At 49.2% G+C, this 17,718-nt stretch overlaps 5 protein-coding genes across 5 annotated transcripts; 3 read left to right on the top strand and 2 right to left on the bottom strand.

Annotated features, from left to right (window-relative positions):
* Nucleotides 1–711: 711 nt before the first annotated feature.
* Nucleotides 712–2,570, top strand: ASPGLDRAFT_123766 (putative MFS transporter; the record flags this gene model as incomplete). The annotated part of the gene is made up of 7 exons (XM_022540426.1): nt 712–927; nt 980–1,091; nt 1,151–1,413; nt 1,463–1,805; nt 1,855–1,917; nt 1,968–2,172; nt 2,222–2,570. The coding sequence occupies 7 exons, from the start codon at nt 712–714 to the stop codon at nt 2,568–2,570; spliced, it is 1,551 nt and encodes a 516-aa protein (XP_022402140.1).
* On the bottom strand, nt 2,482–3,574 carry ASPGLDRAFT_45404 (NAD-dependent epimerase/dehydratase family protein). Its single transcript, XM_022546236.1, has one exon. The coding sequence runs from the start codon at nt 3,524–3,526 to the stop codon at nt 2,597–2,599; it is 930 nt and encodes a 309-aa protein (XP_022402139.1). The 5' UTR covers nt 3,527–3,574; the 3' UTR covers nt 2,482–2,596.
* Nucleotides 3,575–3,782: 208 nt separating this feature from the next.
* ASPGLDRAFT_65459 (DUF1479 domain-containing protein) lies at nt 3,783–5,419 on the bottom strand (the record flags this gene model as incomplete). The annotated part of the gene is made up of 4 exons (XM_022548897.1): nt 3,783–4,108; nt 4,165–4,896; nt 4,951–5,331; nt 5,398–5,419. The coding sequence occupies 4 exons, from the start codon at nt 5,417–5,419 to the stop codon at nt 3,783–3,785; spliced, it is 1,461 nt and encodes a 486-aa protein (XP_022402138.1).
* A 431-nt stretch (nt 5,420–5,850) lies between these two features.
* Nucleotides 5,851–7,283, top strand: ASPGLDRAFT_34242 (arrestin C-terminal domain-containing protein; the record flags this gene model as incomplete). The annotated part of the gene is made up of 5 exons (XM_022544406.1): nt 5,851–5,915; nt 5,963–6,106; nt 6,173–6,497; nt 6,553–6,969; nt 7,020–7,283. The coding sequence occupies 5 exons, from the start codon at nt 5,851–5,853 to the stop codon at nt 7,281–7,283; spliced, it is 1,215 nt and encodes a 404-aa protein (XP_022402137.1).
* A 1,123-nt stretch (nt 7,284–8,406) lies between these two features.
* On the top strand, nt 8,407–17,601 carry ASPGLDRAFT_45402 (uncharacterized protein). Its single transcript, XM_022546235.1, has 2 exons — nt 8,407–15,959; nt 16,016–17,601. Exons 1-2 carry the CDS (start codon nt 8,459–8,461, stop codon nt 17,326–17,328), a joined length of 8,814 nt encoding a protein of 2,937 aa, XP_022402136.1. The 5' UTR covers nt 8,407–8,458; the 3' UTR covers nt 17,329–17,601.
* The last annotated feature ends 117 nt before the right edge of the window (nt 17,602–17,718 follow it).

Raw genomic sequence — 17,718 nt, 5'->3', positions numbered from 1 at the left:
ATGGAGAACCGTGTTAATGCAGTTTTAGAGGCAAAGGGGTGGTATACACATTATTAATTAAATTTTTATTCTATTTTACCATTTATATGCTACTTATCTAGTAAAAATATTGATGTTTGGTTGTTTTATGGGGAAAAGAAATGTTTTGGCGATTATATATATTTTCGTGGTTGCGGGAAATTACGTAGACTTTTGTCCTAGAACTATATATATCTTGGACTTTCTGGGTGGATTCAGTTGTTTCTTTTGCACGTTCGGACTCGGAGTTACAGTTTTATCGGTTAATCTAAGTTAATATGTAAATCCACGGTTCATCCGTTTAGATTTCCCAAAGAGCTTAATGGGTCCTGCATACCGTGGACAAGTCTCGGCGATAAGCCCTATGCCCACTCGGGATCTTATCAATCAGTCCTCTTTTCTTCTGCCCCGATCCAATGAAAATTATTCCTCAATCCGACTTTTTCTTTAGTGTGTTAAGACAGAAGAATAGCTCTTGGCCACTAACCAGTAGTAGCAAGAACACCGGCCACACCCCGCTCGGTGGCCGCGCATTTGACAGGATACCAATCTTATCTGATCAGGATTTTTCGGGACACGCCACTGCTTCGATCGTCGGCTTTATTTTGACTGTTTAAATAGAAGTCTTTACCGCGATATGGTGCTGCATCGTAAATATTTTCCGAAGAATCCTGCGTTCAGAGGCCTGGAACCATGGAGTCGACCAAGCCGGAGCTTAAGGCTCAAGACCCGATCGTTGTATCGACTGAAGCTACACCTGCTCAGGAGAATCAACCCGGCAACGATGACGGAAAACGATATCCGCCACTATTGGCGAAGCTGTTCGCGGTCTTTCTTATCTCGTGTATCAGTTTTGGTTCGCGTTGGAGTTCCGGTGTTACGGGGGCGATGAAGAGTACTATCAAGAAGGTATGCACTCTAGTCATGAAACATAATGAAGAAAAAGTGCTGACCGATGCAGCAAATGAACATCTCAAACACCCAATTCTCCCTCCTCGAAGCAAGTGAGGATTTCATGGCTACCTTGCTCATGTTGGTCAGTGGTATTATCACAGATCGAGTCGGGGGTGCTGGTAAGCTGCATTTACCAAAAAAGCCATCATACTGCTGGTAACTCACATATACTGTGTAGGAATGATCGTTTACGGAAATATTGTCTATACTATCGGTTCGATCCTCGTCGCCGCCGCAACGACCGTCCGTTCGTTCAATTTCATGATCGGGGGTAGGATTATCCTTGCGCTAGGGGATATCGCGACGCAGATTGCGCAGTATAAGATGTTCTCGTCGTGGTTTCCTCCAAGCAACGGATTTGCATCGACGTTGGGATTTGAGTTGGCAGTTGGGAAGATTGGTGGATTTGTTGGAAAGTCTACTGCTAATGTTATTGCCAAGGTGAGTACATCCCCCCCCCCCCCTACTAGCACATATGCTGATGAGATAGAACACCGGAAACTTTGCCTGGGTCTTCTGGACATCCGTCTTCATGAACCTCTTCACCAACGTAGCTACCCTTGTCTTCTACTTCTTTAACAGCTACTGCAACAAGCACTTCAAAGGCCAAGAGGACATTGGCACCAAAGAGACTCTGACGGAGAAGAACAAGAAGTTTGAACTCAGGAAGATATTCGAGCTCCCCTGGATGTTCTGGGCTGTTATGGGGTTCTCGATATTTCAGACTAGTACTGCTTCGGTGTTCAGTCAGAATGCGACAGAGCTGGCGCAGAAGAGGTTTAATGTTGATGCTATCAAGGCGGGGTGGTATAGTTCGCTGTCGCAGTATGCTGGTGGGTCTCTTTTCTTCCTAAATAAATTGTTATGATGCTGACTTTCTAGGATTCTTTCTCGTTCCGTGCTTGGGTATTTTCATTGATGTTCTCGGGAATCGAGCATCAGTCAGTAAGTTATTCAGCAAGACCAATCTATTAAGACTGTGCTAATTTAACAAGTGTGCGTATGCGGAATTGGCATGCTCCTAAGCATGGCCCTTGTCAACTTTGCCCAAACGGAAGCCGGGACCGGTGCATCGTTCGGCATATACGCCATCGCGATGTCTCTAGGTCCAACCTCCATCATTGACAGTATTCGGACGACACTATGGCAACAATCAGTTTTTGGGTCTGCATATGCCCTGAAAGTTACCATGAATAATGCGTATGTCTCAGCATACCCCTTTATAAAACTCTACTAACGAAACACACAGAATGAGCATCATAATCCGAATCATCACCGGTGCACTTCAAGACGCCGACGACGACTCCTACCGCCGCGTCGTCCGTGTATACCTCTTCCTCGCTGCAGGCTCTGTAGCCGTGGGTCTGGCAATTTTAACCGGGGCAATCTTCAGTGAGAATCTGGCTCCGTTGCAGTGGACTCGGAAGCAGAGGATTGCCCGGGGAGAGGATATTGTGAGGCTCCGCGAGAAGCACCTTGTTATGCATCGTAATCGCAGTAGGTGGATAGCGGTTGTTTGTTCCAGTGCTCTCATGTTGGTTACCGTTGGGAGTTGGACGGCGTATATCTGGGGTGCTGTCACGGGGCATAATTCATAGTTGATGTTTTGTACATCTATAGTAGTCTATTTACTCTCATAATACTTCTGCCACGGATGACTCTCCCGAAACCCTAACAACTCCTTAATCTTTCTATTACTGAGCGGCGCCTCCCTCTCCCCCATCTCCCTCGTAAACGGCGTCCCGGGCGAAACCCTCTCAAGAAACTTCCTCGTCGAATCCTCATAATTGGTAATTTCATCATTCGTAGCATTAAACACCTGAAACCCCAACCCATCCCTCTCAACCCCCAAATGACACATCTCCCCCAAATCCCGCGAATCAATATACGACCACCCATGCACCGCCCACCTCTCCGGCTCCTCCACATACGAAGCAAACATCCCCTCCCGATACTCCTCCGGATTAACCACCCTCCCTATCCTCAGCACATAAACATCAACACCGGGAAACCTCCTCGCGAAACCCCTAGCAATCCTCTCCCCGCAAACCTTCGCAATGGCATAACTATCCATCGGACTCGCATCAATCTCCTCATCCACCGGAAAACTCGGATACCCTACATCCCCCTCCGCATAACTAACCCCGTACACCGTAACCGAACTCGCAATGATAACTTTCTTAATCCCCAGCCGACACGCAGCCTCGATCACATTATACGTTGACATCGTGTTCGTGCGGAACGTTTCGTTGTCGGGCACGATCATGTTCCGTGAGTATCCGGCTAGATGGATGACTGCGTCGGGGCGGTCTTTGCCTAGGGGGTCGTCGCGGAAGGGTTCGGTGATTTTGAAGTGCGAGGTGAAGGCGCCGTGGACTTGGCCGGAGTCTGTGAGGTCGGCGCGGAGGGTGTGGACGAGGGATTCTGGGGCGACGTGTGCGGGGAGCGGGGCGAGGTCGATGTTGAATAGCTCGTGGCCGCGAGAGAGGAGGTGGGTTATGATGTGTTGGCCGGCTTTGCCGGAGCCGCCGGTTATGATGATTCTTTTACCCATTGTGTGTTTTGGGTGGAATTGGGTTGAATTGAGGGGGATGGAGTGTTGTGTTGACTGTTGGGGGTTTTCTGGGGTGAAGATGGGTATAAATAAGCGGGGGTGGGGTTGGCTAAATTATGGGGTAGTGTTTAGCCGGAATTCACCCGGATGCCCTACATTTAAGATTTTTGATATTTCTTGTGTCGCTCGACTTATACTTCGTCTTATAATAGTTTGCGAGAGGTATTAAATTCATTATTCAAACCAGTCATCCATATCAAACACTCAGAATCTGGTTTGCTTTCTCCAAAACCTGTCGCTGTCCGTGCGACAAACCTCCCTCATTCAGATGCCACTCCCCGAACCCGAAGGATCGCAATCCCAATTGATTGGTGAGTCCTCGCAAATCAGCCTCCATGGCCCTTCCAACATGATCACTCTCTCCCTTACCTCCTGGGAAATCTGGTGGAGGAATACCCGCGACGAAGTCATTTTTCTGACGCGCAACATAGGCCGCGTTGGCTTCGGTAATAGGACACGCGGGAATATACATGACGCTCGAGTCTCCGGATCCGTTGTGTACTTTGTCGACCGCATGGATGCCTTCAAAGAGTTAGCCACGTGGTTCGCCGTGGATTGGAAGTGAACGGGAAACTTACTGTCGCAATGCCAGGCAACATAGTCACCAGGGGCGATCTTGGGGACATGAATCATTGATTTACTTAGCTCAAGGTGAGGATGAAGCGCTGTGGTCAGTTCCTGTCCGTAACCTGGTGTTGCACCCTGCAGTCTGCTTGAAGTTTCCTTCTCCAACCGCCAGTTGCTAGGCTCGAGGAACGTATCCAGTGCCATTCGCGAGCAATCCTTGGGCGGTGCATAGACCGGCTCGAAGAAGGGCCTGAGAAGGAAGTATGCCGTGGACATTGAAAGAAGCGGGTTCACCAACAAAGTCCCTTCATTCGGTCCAGAATGTGACATGCTCAGCCATGCCTGGAACATGCGGAACATTGAACATGCCCCAGCGCCGTTATAAAGATCGGCCTCAGCTGGGACTCGGCAGCTAGCTTCCCATGGGTTATATTGCTCCCAGTTACCCTCCCAGATGTTCTTGTAGACATTGCCGCGGCCATAACCGTTGTCTTCCCAACGCTCACAGCTTCCTCCGTCAACGTGCGGACCGAGCGCAAATCCCGCATCTCCTGGCTGGCGAATACGGAGTCTGTCCGCGTAGGTGAGGGGGTGGGTGGGAGATATTATTGCATCCGGTGAATCCGATTTCCAGAAGCTCATAAGGAAGCGTTGCGCCTCGAGCATGTTGGGATGTGTACGTGCGCGCATCTGGGGCTTCGACCAATACAACTCATAGACCTGGGGGTCGTGTGGGGGGAATGCTAGATCGCCGTTAGTACTATGCATTAATGGAGGGTAAATAACCAGAGACATACCTTTTGTTCCCGGATTTGCTTTAGCATAATGCTCAATCTCCTCCTTGTAACCCCTGGCCTCATGCTCAGGAATTACCCCTCGAATGACAGCAACGCCCCGTTTCCTGAGCTCATCCCGAAATGCCGCCGGGGCAGAATGGATATCCTTGAAGTCAATAGACGGAACAATGTCAGACCCGCGCTGCTCAATCAGATGAACTTCATCCTTCAGTTTGCGGAGCAAACGATCCCAGCTCCTTTGGATCTGGTCCTCTCGGCCAGCAATCAGCCGCTTCTTCTGACTCGCAAATCTCTCTGGAAGAGAGGATCTTTCTTTTCCGGACAAGGATACGAAGACTGATGAGATATCGCCTTCTTTACGAGCACCCTGGGTGGATGTGGCTAAGCAGCGTTTCAAGTTGGGCTGCCAAGTAAGGGTCTGCAAGCCTCGATAAGCGAGGACAGCACGAGCAAGATTTTGCAGCGACATGGTGACACGAAAATTGAAAAGACGATAGAAATACAAGATGAGGATCTGAAGTCAAGTGTTCTTTTGCCGGCAACTTGACGAAACGAGAATAGTGTTAATATACAAAAGGAATAGGACTTCGACGGGGGCTTCGGCACTATCATATTTATAGGTTCTCGGTGGCGAGACTTCCAATCATTTGTTTAGAAATCACGAGTATGCTCGTACAATCCTAAGTATATGGGGTGCAGATTGAAAGAACAAGACTAGCGGGTGGATATCCAAATTAGGAATATTCCGCTCAGTTATCTCCTTTGGGTAACCTACCCGCCAGCGGGAACGCCGAAAAGAGCACTGGTAGAACAAAGCCCTGAATCACGATATAAACATCTCGAGCTCACGGATAAATTTATAATCTAAGAAGCATATCCTCTCTACCTAGGGTTGACAGCATGTTGCTCAGTGTTTTCGATTGTTTTGCGCCGCAAAGGCTCGAGCCGGTCTATTTTGATATCAGGTATGTTGGATTTGAATAGATCGATGCGAAAGTCTAACCATCCTCAGATTAAGTGACGACGCTATCTGGCTTCCAGCAACGCATAATGGGGCTGGCTATGGCCATCTTCGAGGTAGGGTAGTCTTATGCATCAGCCAACCCGCCAGCGTAAAGGATATCAAGTTACATTTGGAGGGACAATCTTACATCAAGTATGTCCAAGAAAACCAACCTTTTTACTTCACATTCCATGACCCAATCACTCACAAATACACTAGCTGGGATCCGAACTTCCATAGTAGCCCCCATCGGCATCATAAGGTACTCTGGAAAGAGGTCCCCTTCCACCATCAGATATGGAATCTCCTCCCGACGCCTGGACGCTGTTCCCCGGTATTATTGCAGCCAGATAATTATGAATTTCCCTTCGAAATTTGCCTTTCGGGACAGAACCCGGAAACTGTCCAGGGTATTGATGACTGCTTCATCCGCTACATCCTTCGAGCGGAGGTCTATAGCAACACCGGTGATAGCCTGACTAGTCTATCGAGGGAAATCCAGGTGCGAAAAATGCATGCGATGTCCCTACTCAGGGAGCCTAGTGTGAGTGATCAAATTCCCTACAAACATAACATACGCCAGACACTGACGCAGCTAGTCTATCATATATGACTGGCCAGAGAAGATCATATACAACGTCGACATCCCCAACCGAGCATTGTCAGTCGGCAGTAGCACCCACATTAACTTCCGCTTTATACCTCTGCTGAAGGGCCTCAAACTGGGAACGACTGAAACACGCCTTATAGAAACACACCATGTCACAAAACCATCGCCGGCCACCCGGTCTCGCGAAGTGTTGATCGATGAATATAAGCCTCCACCCTGGGATGAACTGGACATAGTACCCTCTGATGACGAATATACATATTATTTGTACCACTTCTCTCGAATCCTCCGCCTCCCGAAATTTACAAGACATTGCCTACAAAGCACAACAACCACAAATCTCCAAGTCGAGCATAAGATTGCAGTCCTTATCACGCTCTTAAATCCGGATGGCCATATGTCCTCTGTTGGTCAACCCTTCTTGCTTGGGAATATGAACTGGGCTAACGTACATAGATCCGTTTCTCCCTCCCGATATTTATCTATTTCCGCCCGCCGAGTGGTATGAGTTTTTCGACATTTTATGACCCAGATAGTTCGGATGCAGATTATGGGCAACTTCCACGCTACGAAAGTCATATTCACGATACGAAGCCAGACGAGCTCGGCTTATCCGGTGCTACATCGCCAGGACATATACAATGGGACGATAATATGGAGCAGGACGAGGACCCGCCACATTACTCGATAACGGACTGCTTTTCCGAGATTCCCAGCTAATTAGCTACCATCAATTCATATTCTTAGCCTATGTTATTGAACATCAATTTTCTCACATCTAATACTATTAACGGAAACTGTGCCATTCTGAGCAGGATAAACCACCAATAGAAATGTCGATTCCCCATTCACTGCAGCCACTGAGCCACGGTGAATATTGGAGAATGTAAATGCTGTGAACAGGGACAGTGAAATAGGCAGGTTTTGTCCAGCAAAGCAAATCAAGTGTGTGCTAGCTACTGAAATGATAAAAAGATAACAATTGCGATACTTAAATATGATTCCTGTGTCTCATGCCTTAGCAACACCTATAACCTCCTTATATTGTGTCTAGAAGCGGCCTTAATATGCAGGTAAACATGCAGCTCGCTTATAGACGTGTTTGTCGCACTGTTTGAACCTCTTTGTTATATTTCCTATATGAAAGTCATTCTGCCATCCACCTGCTCTTTTTCTTCTCCTTAACCAACCAACCAAGGAACCTCCTTCCTATTGATACTGATAGTAGTGTCACAGGGGCTCTCCATCCGCGAAGATGCCTCCAGAAGCAATATCGTACTTATTTCACCACGTCTTCCTCCCTCCCAAACTGCCCCAGAAGGATGATTACGATTCCTTATACGACATAGCACTTGTTGACCAAGTTATTGAAGCCCTTTGCCAATTCAGAGATCATGTCTCGAGTCAGGAAGCAGATATCTGTACGACCGTTATCACGATGATCACCCGGTTGAGAAAGACATGCAGTTTGCACGGCGGGGTAGATCAGATGGAGCTCAAAGAGGCGCTTATTGATTTGAATACCGAGGGTAAGTGTGGTCGCTCAAATTTCAGGAGCTGAATATTAACTTGTCGCAGGTGGCCTCCTCCCCATCTTCGTTCGTGCTCAGAACGCTGGCGTTTTAATGACCAAAAAAAGCGATACAATACATGTTGAGTCTTTCGAGCTGTCTCCGCGCAATCAAAGCATTATACAGACGCTAGGCCGCCTTCAGCGTGATTTTCCAGGCCCTGCGCTTGCCTTGGATCCAGAAACATTTATTGAGTCTGGCCTCCGGGACACCATTGCCACAACTATTGCAAAAATGAGCTATCAGTCTGTTCAGGGGACGAAAATTAAGGTGCGCAAAGCAGGGCAAGAGCACGATGAGGACCGAGATACCACGGACCCCAAGATGGTCACCGAGCTTTTTATGTCGTTCCTGCGCCCAATGTGCGTCAACGTCGAGGATTTACAGATACAGAAGAATACCCGCGACGAGGTGATGTGGCATAAAGCAAAGTATCCCTGGCGAAGATCTCCCCTGTGGCTGCTAGTGCGCGTGATACTACAGGTCGCCTTTCGCAGATTGTCGTCACAGGCCGATGATCTTTACAAATCGTTTATGGTCTATTGCTTGAGTACCATCATTGACAACTCGTGCGAAACGATGCCAAAAGAGCATATCCATGTCATGAACATGAAGGTCGCTCGCCGGTTACTCAAACTAAACTTGTCCGGCGACCCTCCTTGGTTTTCCTTGGTTCAGCAAACGCTAGAAAGAGCGAGCAAGACTGTCCAGGGGGGCTGGAAAAAGGCCATGTCGCAAAATAGCCTTGAGCATGATATGTCATCTTTGGAAAGCCTGGAATTTGGTGAAGACACTCATTGTGCGCTGCCTGGTCTTGATCAGTATCTCGAAGGAATCCACAGGCAGGAAGATCGACACTCTCAAGCTTCGGTCGAATTTTCACCAAGGTCGAGTCTTGTCCATTACCAACCTACGGAGCTTCCAGGTCATGTGAGCCTCACCAATCCAGAATACGAAGTGTACAATCTTGCCTCCTTCGAGGCTTGGGTTGCGTCGCACCTTGATGTATGGATCGCATCTCATTTGGGTGAAGAGGCCACCTGTGGCCGGCTGAGGGCAGTCATTGAGAGTTATCATAGCATTGCCTCACCTATGTACTCTAGCAATCCAGAAGCAGTTTCGACTATGCTGCTTACTATTCTTGAACTGTGGATTGCCTGTGACCGGTCCGCAACCCATATTCATGGGATGCTGAATGATTACGACCCCTGCATCCCGGAAGGCATGTTTGAGTCGCTTCTGCTGCCGTTCACATCCCAGATGGAAAGACTTGCCCGTGCAGAAATTTATCTACACAAACGGCGACAGCGCCTCCGACACCCTGGGTGTGGTATTTTCTCGGACTTCGGTACACCATCTTGCTTCTCAGTTCAATATTTTAACCAGTCAACTGAGCACCAACGCTTACAGGCCGACATAGAAGCTGTTGCGAGACGTCAGAGAAGCGAGAAAGAAAATGAACTTCGTCAGAAGCATCGGAAGTACACTGAACTGATGGATCAGGCCGCCCGAATGGAGTGCGACTACCGCGAGGTTATTCTCGATCGACGCTTTGACTTTCGGGAGTTCCGTCATAACGAGTATTCTTGCGCAAGGTGCGAGTGCCAGCGTGAAGCTAGCTCGATCACGATTCACGTTCACGAGTGGCCTCTTCCGGCAAGTCACCTGGCCTCAAAGTCGACGGTTTTTGAATTGAATGTACCCCGTTCATTCGGATGTTGGCGTGATGCCACTGTCTTCTTCTTGTGTAATGTTTTGGAAGATGACTATGCCGCGCAAGTGACACCAATAGCCAAATATACGCCACAGGGCTATCGTGGCCTTTCGTCTTATTTCACGCACGGTGGACTGCGCGTCGGCCTTCTGTCGGAAGTCAAGCCCCACAAGAGGACCCATCGTCGTCACAAAGAGATTATTAGTGTGACCGAGGAAGATGTTTGTCTCAATAATGGACTTCACTGGCAATACTATGATAGTGCAATTGGATGTTTCATCAGCGAATTAACGCCCACACATGCGACGGCAAAGTCGTGCAACTATAAACTGCCCCAGAGATGCTCATTTCTACAACGGTTCTTGTTCCGGCCAGCGGACAACCATAACGGCCCATCGCCTAATACTGTGTTCGCTTCACAGTTTTCTTCTCCTGTGGACATGCCACTTGATGAGTTTAAAGCATTGTGTACACTGCCCCTTGGGGTGGAGATCCAGTGGCAGAATATTCTCCTGCAGCTGGCCATGCCGTCGGTGGACTTCAAGAAGGTGGAAACAGATATCTTTATCCTTCAGGTGATCAATCAGGCCGGACCACCGTTCAAGGACTCGGCGGCCAGACAGGGTCACCAGGTTCTCAATGATAACAGATTTGCTGAAACGATTCTCCATCGAATTGAGGAAGAAATAGAACGCTTGGAAGAAAATTGGGAGTTCGTGCATGGGCTCAGTGTACTCATATCTCTCACACTCCGAGTGCTATCTCTATCGTCGTCTGCAGGGATCCATGATGTGTGTCTGGAGCGATTAAGCCATCTTCGCAACATTGCTTTCAAGTGGGTCAACCAGGTTTCGGAGAAAGCAAGCTGCACAGTCGACGATGAGCCCCGGAACTCCCTCCTTGCACGAAGTGTTCATATCGCGTTGATCTGTGCTGAAACATTCGACTGCGAGGGAACGTTCTTGGAACGCTCACTCAACACCTCGTCTGACGCCTCGATTTACATCCGATGCTGTATGATAGTAAATGACCGGAAAGGGGTATTGCCTATGGATTCTGATCCTATGCTTCCGATATTGCTCCGCCGTTGGCAATGCCTAGCGTATCGTTGTTACCCAATTCTCGCAAGGAATATGATCCGTCAAGGGAGCCCGGCCCTCGACACGGCCATAAAGAAGTCTTGGGCGGCGTACTGCGCGTCGTCGAGTTGGACAGCCGCGTCGGAGGAAGATGAGATTTGGCTCGCTAGCCGGACAGCATCTCAGTCGACCAATGATGAAAGCCTGCTTGTGCACTTCAATTTGCTAACGGGCGAGTTGCTCGTCAATGGTCTCCCACTGGCCCGTCTGCCCTCCGAGTATGAGTGCCACGAAACATATAAGAGGCTTTTTGGTCGATCGTTGCTAGAAGTCATGCCGAGTGATGTTCCCCGAATGCAGTTCTCCTGTCAGAAGGAACATATGGGGTACACCATACACCTGGGAAGGGGAAGTATCTCAGACTCAGCAGAATATGACCTCGAGGTTCAGGCAAGGAAGGGAGTTCAGATCCAGGAGTTTGTTCCCCCAAGGTTGTTTGTTGGCTTGTTCCCCGATGCTTTTGTCGATGATCATGTGCACTGGTATGATCGAGACGGTGGATATGTGGAGTTTCGGCCTGTGACAGAACCCTGGGTCTCGTCAGAATCGAACTGGAGATTACAACGAAATGGGTCTCAGGACATATGGTTCCTTGTGAAGGACGGTGTGTACTTGGTGAATGTGAGCAGTCAAACCGCCAAACTACTTTCGGAGATCCTCAAACCCATCGAGAAACCCACCAAAGTCCACTGTATCTTCAACCCCAAGACATCGGTATTGGACATTGACATTCCCCGTCTTCGACTAAGGTATAGCCTCCAATCAGGATTCTCCTTCATCCGGTCCCGACAATACCGTGGGATGTATATTGATGCCGACCAGTCCCTAGACACGTTGGTTGGCTTGCGCAATAAGCTTATCCTGGTCCACGAGACCAGCCAAGATCGCCTCGTCCTTGTTCCGGAAGGAGATGTGTTCTGGAATAAGGATGATGACCATGTTGATGTTCACATTGGCTGGCAGGCAGACACCCGGACTCATCCCTATTCGGTGGACAGACAGCTTGGCCGGCTTGCTGATAACGGGAGTTTACAGAGTAAACTGTTTTTGTCCTACCTACATGCCCTGACCTCATTCTGCTTGCCTGATCCCTTGACACAAAAGACCGGTACCGAGCAGGCTCTGTCCATCCTACGCTCTGCAGCCGTGAGATCGTTTGACCAACTGCGGCCGGAGAACTGTACAATCCTTGCCAAAATCGCAGAGCTAACACCCCAAAGATGGTACTATCCTGATAATGAGCGCGTGATGCAAACCATTCGATGGTACAACGATATTGGATTTCTGGCCCAGCATGGAAGTTTCTACCTGGAAGTAGCGAAAATACTTGAACAAGACCGTCGGATGGGAATTTTTCACACTGACAAGCTGGTCTCGCAGCCTCTACTACCGCGCGTAGAGGCGGACCTGCTGAAACGTGAGCTGATTCGATCATCCGCTTTTCGGGTCACTGGATTCGGCGCGGAGGATTACACGCTCGAATGCGATCGCCGCTATACAAGCCTCGACCGCAACCACAACTCGAAAGAATGTTCTCGTGCCTATACAGTGTCCAAAATGATATACGATGACATTCCCTTGGTTCGGAGTAACACAGCCAAGGGGCTGGCTTCGTGCCTCTGGGAGTTTCTCGAAGCATCCAATATGATCCATGGCCCCGGTGTCTCGTTCGATGTTAGGCAGTTGAATTATGATGCAGGGTTTATCTTGGATCCCACAAAGCTTACGTCCAAGTATTGGTGCAGCATTCACCGACTACTTTGCTCGATGCGCCCCCGATTGGATAAATTCCGGCTTATGATGTGGCTCGCAACCTTGGCGTTCTCTAAAAAGATCAGCATGGTTGTTCTCGAGACTCTAGCTTCGTTATACATCGTGCCAGGGACGACTTCAATTTACTCGCCGGCCAGAAAGTCTTTTGCGTTGTGTGAAGGGACCGTGATAAATAAAGACGAGATGCGGTCTCTGATCTACTCAGCTGCCCTCGAAGAGACTCCGGAATCAAATCTTTCTCCCCGAACATACGAAACCTATCCGGCATTTCAAAACCGCAGAAGCTCTATTAAGCAAGAAAACAGGGACCGGGCAGTTGATAAGTTCATGGCTTACTTGTACAAGATATGGCCAGTGCGCGAGCCCGGGCAACCGCACTCCTGGGATCTTCCAAGGTTGCCAGATTACTTTGACATTCACAAGGTCATGGACCATGTCCGTGAGAGATTCGCGACCTGGCACGACAACAAGGAATTCGGGGGTTATCTCACCCAACTTGCATCTTTATTGAGCGCCCAGGAAACTCAGCCGGTGAACATGCCATCAATATCTTTCCCATGCCACCAAGAGCCTCTAACTAGGGGACAAAGATTCATTTGTGTCGATGATTTGCTAGGCTCTCCGCCTGTCTTTGAAATGAGTCCTCCGCAGCTTTGCGAGCTATTGGAGACTCAATCTCTCAATAAAACGTCGGCTCCTCGAACCTTAGATTTGGCCAAGACACTCGAATTGCAATCCAAGTCGAAGTACGAGAAAGGTTACGTCGAACAGTTTCGAAGCAGTATCATGTCGCTACAACAGACAAACAAGACGGCATGCATCAATATCAATTCCAGCAAGCTCAGGGAAGCTTTTTTCAAATACCAGGCACACTGCGAGACGTACTCTGGGTATCTGTATGTGACAATCATGTCGCGAATGACACCTTCTGGTAGAGCATCCGAGCCAGAGGCTAAGGAGACCGCCATACACCAAAACTCTTTGGCACTGCTGCAAGGTATAGGTCATTGGCCAAGGATATCACCCACCCTACTCCTTACTCAGCTGGCCCGGGACCGGTGGGATAAACTTCCCAGGCAATGGAAAGCCTGTTTGATCACCTACGGACAATCCATTACGGCCCTTCAGCGGGCGAAAAGGCTATCTAGTCTGACAGACCACCGCGACGACCTAATTCGTGAGCTTCAAAACCCAGGGCACGTCAATTGGGACCCCCACGAATTCCCGGAGTCTCTGCTTCTGGAAATTGAAAACGGGATTCTTATCCGAGACGTGCAGGAAGAGATCGCTCAACAAATGAGAAACCTCAGTCCTGGAGAGAATGCCGTGATGCAACTGAATATGGGCGAGGGAAAGTCATCCGTCATCGTTCCAATCGTGGCAGCCGCACTTGCGAACTCATCGTACTTGATTCGTGTGCTCGTTGCAAAACCGCAATCCCGACAGATGTTCCACATGCTCGTCTCCAAGCTCGGAGGGTTGTTGGGTCGTCGAGTTTATCACATGCCAGTTTCCAGGTCTCTCAAGTTTGGCGCAGCAGAAGCAGCGGAAGTTGAGCGCATGTGTCGCGAATGCATGTCGGAGGGTGGTGTTCTCCTCGTCCAGCCGGAACATATTTTATCGCTGAAGCTCATGTGTCTGGAGTGTTTCATTGCTGGAAAAGAAGCGGTGGGTCGCTCTCTGCTGCGAACCCTAGAGCTTTTCAGAACAGCCTCGCGCGACATTGTAGACGAAAGTGATGAGAACTTCAGCGTGAAGTTCGAGCTGGTATACACCATGGGCACCCAACGTCCGTTAGAGCTGAGTCCGCAGAGATGGACTGTTATTCAACAGTTGTTGGATCTAGTAAGAACGTATGCTCTGGGTGTCAAGGAGGAGCTCTCCCGGTCAATAGAAGTGGATGAACAGCGGCCTGGGAGCTTCCCCAGGATACGGTTACTTCACAGTGACGCTGGACAAGCCCTTTCGGAACGGATCGCGAAGCATGTTTGCAACATTGGAATTGATTGTCTCCCAATCTCAAGGCAGCCTAAGAGAACCAGAGATGCCGTATTGTCATACTGTCTCGAACCAGACTTGACTACGGACCAGATCGCTGCGGTCGAAGACGAAGGTCCGGGAGGGTTTTTTACCAAGACTACTCAAGGTCCACTTCTGTTAGTACGGGGCCTTCTGGCAGGTGGAGTCTTGGACTTTTGCTTCGGGCAAAAGCGCTGGAGGGTTAACTATGGGCCACACAATACCAGGTCTCCGCCTACCAAGCTGTCTGTGCCCTATCGTGCGAAGGACAGTCCTGCTCCGCGCTCCGAGTTCAGCCACCCGGACGTTGTTATTGTTCTGACGTCTCTAAGCTACTACTACGCCGGGCTTTCTGACGAGGACCTCTTTCTCGCGCTTCAGCACCTGGTCAAATCAGATCAAGCCGACATTGAATACCAAGCGTGGATACAAGGTGCACCGGACCTCCCACCCGCGTATCGCCACCTTGGTGGTATTAATCTCGAAGACTGTCATCACTGCATTGAACATATTTTCCCGAATCTTCGTTTCTCCAAGGGTGCCATCGACTATTTTATTTCTCATATTGTGTTCGCGAAAGAATTGAAGGAATTCCCAGATAAATTATCTGCATCTGGCTGGGACATTGGGGAAATAAAAACACACCCCACTGTCGGTTTCAGTGGAACCAATGACTCTCGAAATATTATTCCTCTAAGTGTCAAGCAGTTGGATCTCCCGGAGCAGAATCATACAAATGCTCTTGTTCTGGAATATCTCCTCAGGTCCGAGAATTCGGTTGCGCTTATCCCACCCCGCGATGATCCATCCGTTTCGGGTGCTAAACTCCTACTCAATATGGTTACGAGTTTGGATCCGACAACGCAGGTCATTCTCGACGTGGGCGCGCAGATCATAGAGCTCAGCAATCTGGAAGTTGCGAAACATTGGCTTAGGATGGTACCGAATGACGGGCGTATCCATGCCATTGTGTTTGTCAACGATAGCGATGAGATTTGCGTCCTCGACCGGGATGAACGCGTTGAACCACTACAAACCTCGCCTTTTGCCAAACAGTTGGAAGCATGCTATGTATTCCTTGATGAGGCGCACACGAGAGGTATTGACTTGAAACTGCCACTCAATTACCGCGCAGCCGTGACCTTGGGCCCCGGTATCACGAAAGACAAGCTGGTGCAAGGTAAGATTCTGAAACGGTAGTCCTAGTATACGAAGCGCAGGCTAACCAGTGTATAGCATGCATGAGAATGAGGAAACTGGGCAAGGGGCAGTCGGTTATATTCTGCATTCCGGAAGAGGTTAAATTCAACATCCTCGAGCTGTCCGGAAAAATCAATCAGTCGAAGATTGACCTCTCGGATGTTCTTCGTTGGGCAATAGTAGGGACCTGGATGGATACGCGACGCAGTATGCCCTTATGGGCCACCCAGGGCGAGCGATTCGAGAGGCAGTGTGCTATGTGGGATGAGATCCGCCACGATGATCAACTTGACATGTCCACAAGCCAGGCCAGAAAATTCCTCGAGCCTGAATCGCAGTCTTTGGAGCATCGATACCGACCTTGCGAGGACAATGTCCCAATCCTGAGTACATTGTCGGATAAAACCGAGAATCTTCGCCTCATATCACAACGATGCCATGAGTTCGACAACCTCAACTTCGCATCCACCGGGCTTCAGGAGGAGCAAGAGCGGGAACTTTCCCCGGAAATCGAACAAGAGAGACAGGTCCAGAAGCCACCCGAAGCTGAGCCAAAAAGGCATACGATTCACCCGGATTTGTGCTCGTTCATTTCCACTGGAATCCTGAAAAGGCATTCTAATGCGTTCAAACCGGCTTTCAAGTCGCTGCAGAACACATCTGTAGCATCATTTCTGGATATGGCCCAATTCCCGTCGGACCTTCTTGTCACGAATGACTTTGCGACTACTGTCAAGGAGCAGAAGGGGTCAGCCTTTATCTCGGATTCCTATCAGCGACCAGTGCAGTGGATTCTCACGAGTTGTCGCGTCCCAGACTCCTCCAGCAGGAGGGTCGCGCAGGCTGTGGTCATTATTAGTCCATACGAGGCCAATCATCTTCTACCGAAGATTCGAAAGTCGGAAGCTGTTACCCTACACATGTATGCGCCACGCCAGAATCTAACGTTCTCACCTCTGGACAGTCTGACTCTGTACAATGTACCCGCAACTCCTGCTCCGATTCAGATACCCGATATCATCAAAATCCAACTGAACCTCTTCGCCGGGCAGCTGTACTTCGCATCCTACCGTGAGTATCAAGAACTTTGCGACTTTCTCGGCGTAGCTTACTTCAAGACACCCAAGGGTCTAGCTATCGCAGACGACGGTTTTATTCTGGGAGGTAATGGGAAGACTACGTTCAGTCAGAGTCCGCTCAAGTTCCTGGAGGATTTCATGTCGCAGGTACGAAAGGAATGCCAGGAAATCGACAAGACGCACATCGGCAAGATTGTAGCTGGTGGCATTCTGTGTCCGTCCGATTTTCAGGATCCCACTGAAATGCCAATCCGAACGCGCGGGGATTAAGGTCTTTGGCATATGGTAGGTTATCGTTGTGGATGGGATCTTGAACGGTCTTTGCTTTCCTGTTTGGTTTTATATTGGAGTCTCAACAACGAGACGAAGTCCATCATTTCAATGCATCTCAGTGTATATGGAATTACTATTTGCATGGAGCTATGTTTTCGGTACAACGTACGGCATGATTGTTTGGGGTTAAGTTGGATGGCAATCAAGGGTACAATATCCATAGACGACGTACTTGAATACAGTTTCGTAACTGCATGAGCTCAGCTGGCAACTTCAATTTGACTCAGTCACATACTTGGCCTACATCTATCCTCGCTTACCCGTGAGGCGATGCCTCGTATTTACCACAGCCGTCCGGGATGCAGGTTAATCACACCCAGGACCCTG

Source organism: Aspergillus glaucus (genome assembly GCF_001890805.1).
Source record: "Aspergillus glaucus CBS 516.65 unplaced genomic scaffold ASPGLscaffold_7, whole genome shotgun sequence".
Taxonomy (NCBI): Eukaryota; Fungi; Ascomycota; class Eurotiomycetes; order Eurotiales; family Aspergillaceae; genus Aspergillus; species Aspergillus glaucus.
Note: the sequence above shows the minus strand (reverse complement) of the source record. Positions and strands in the feature narration are given on the sequence as shown.

Bases quoted from the DNA above. Each gene is read 5' to 3' on its own strand.
- ASPGLDRAFT_45402 (XM_022546235.1), top strand. From the start codon at position 8,459: ATGGTCACCGAGCTTTTTATGTCGTTCCTGCGCCCAATGTGCGTCAAC. The intron at 15,960-16,015 runs GTAAGATTCTGA...ACCAGTGTATAG, and splicing joins GAAAGACAAGCTGGTGCAAG to CATGCATGAGAATGAGGAAA.
- ASPGLDRAFT_45404 (XM_022546236.1), bottom strand. From the start codon at position 3,526: ATGGGTAAAAGAATCATCATAACCGGCGGCTCCGGCAAAGCCGGCCAA.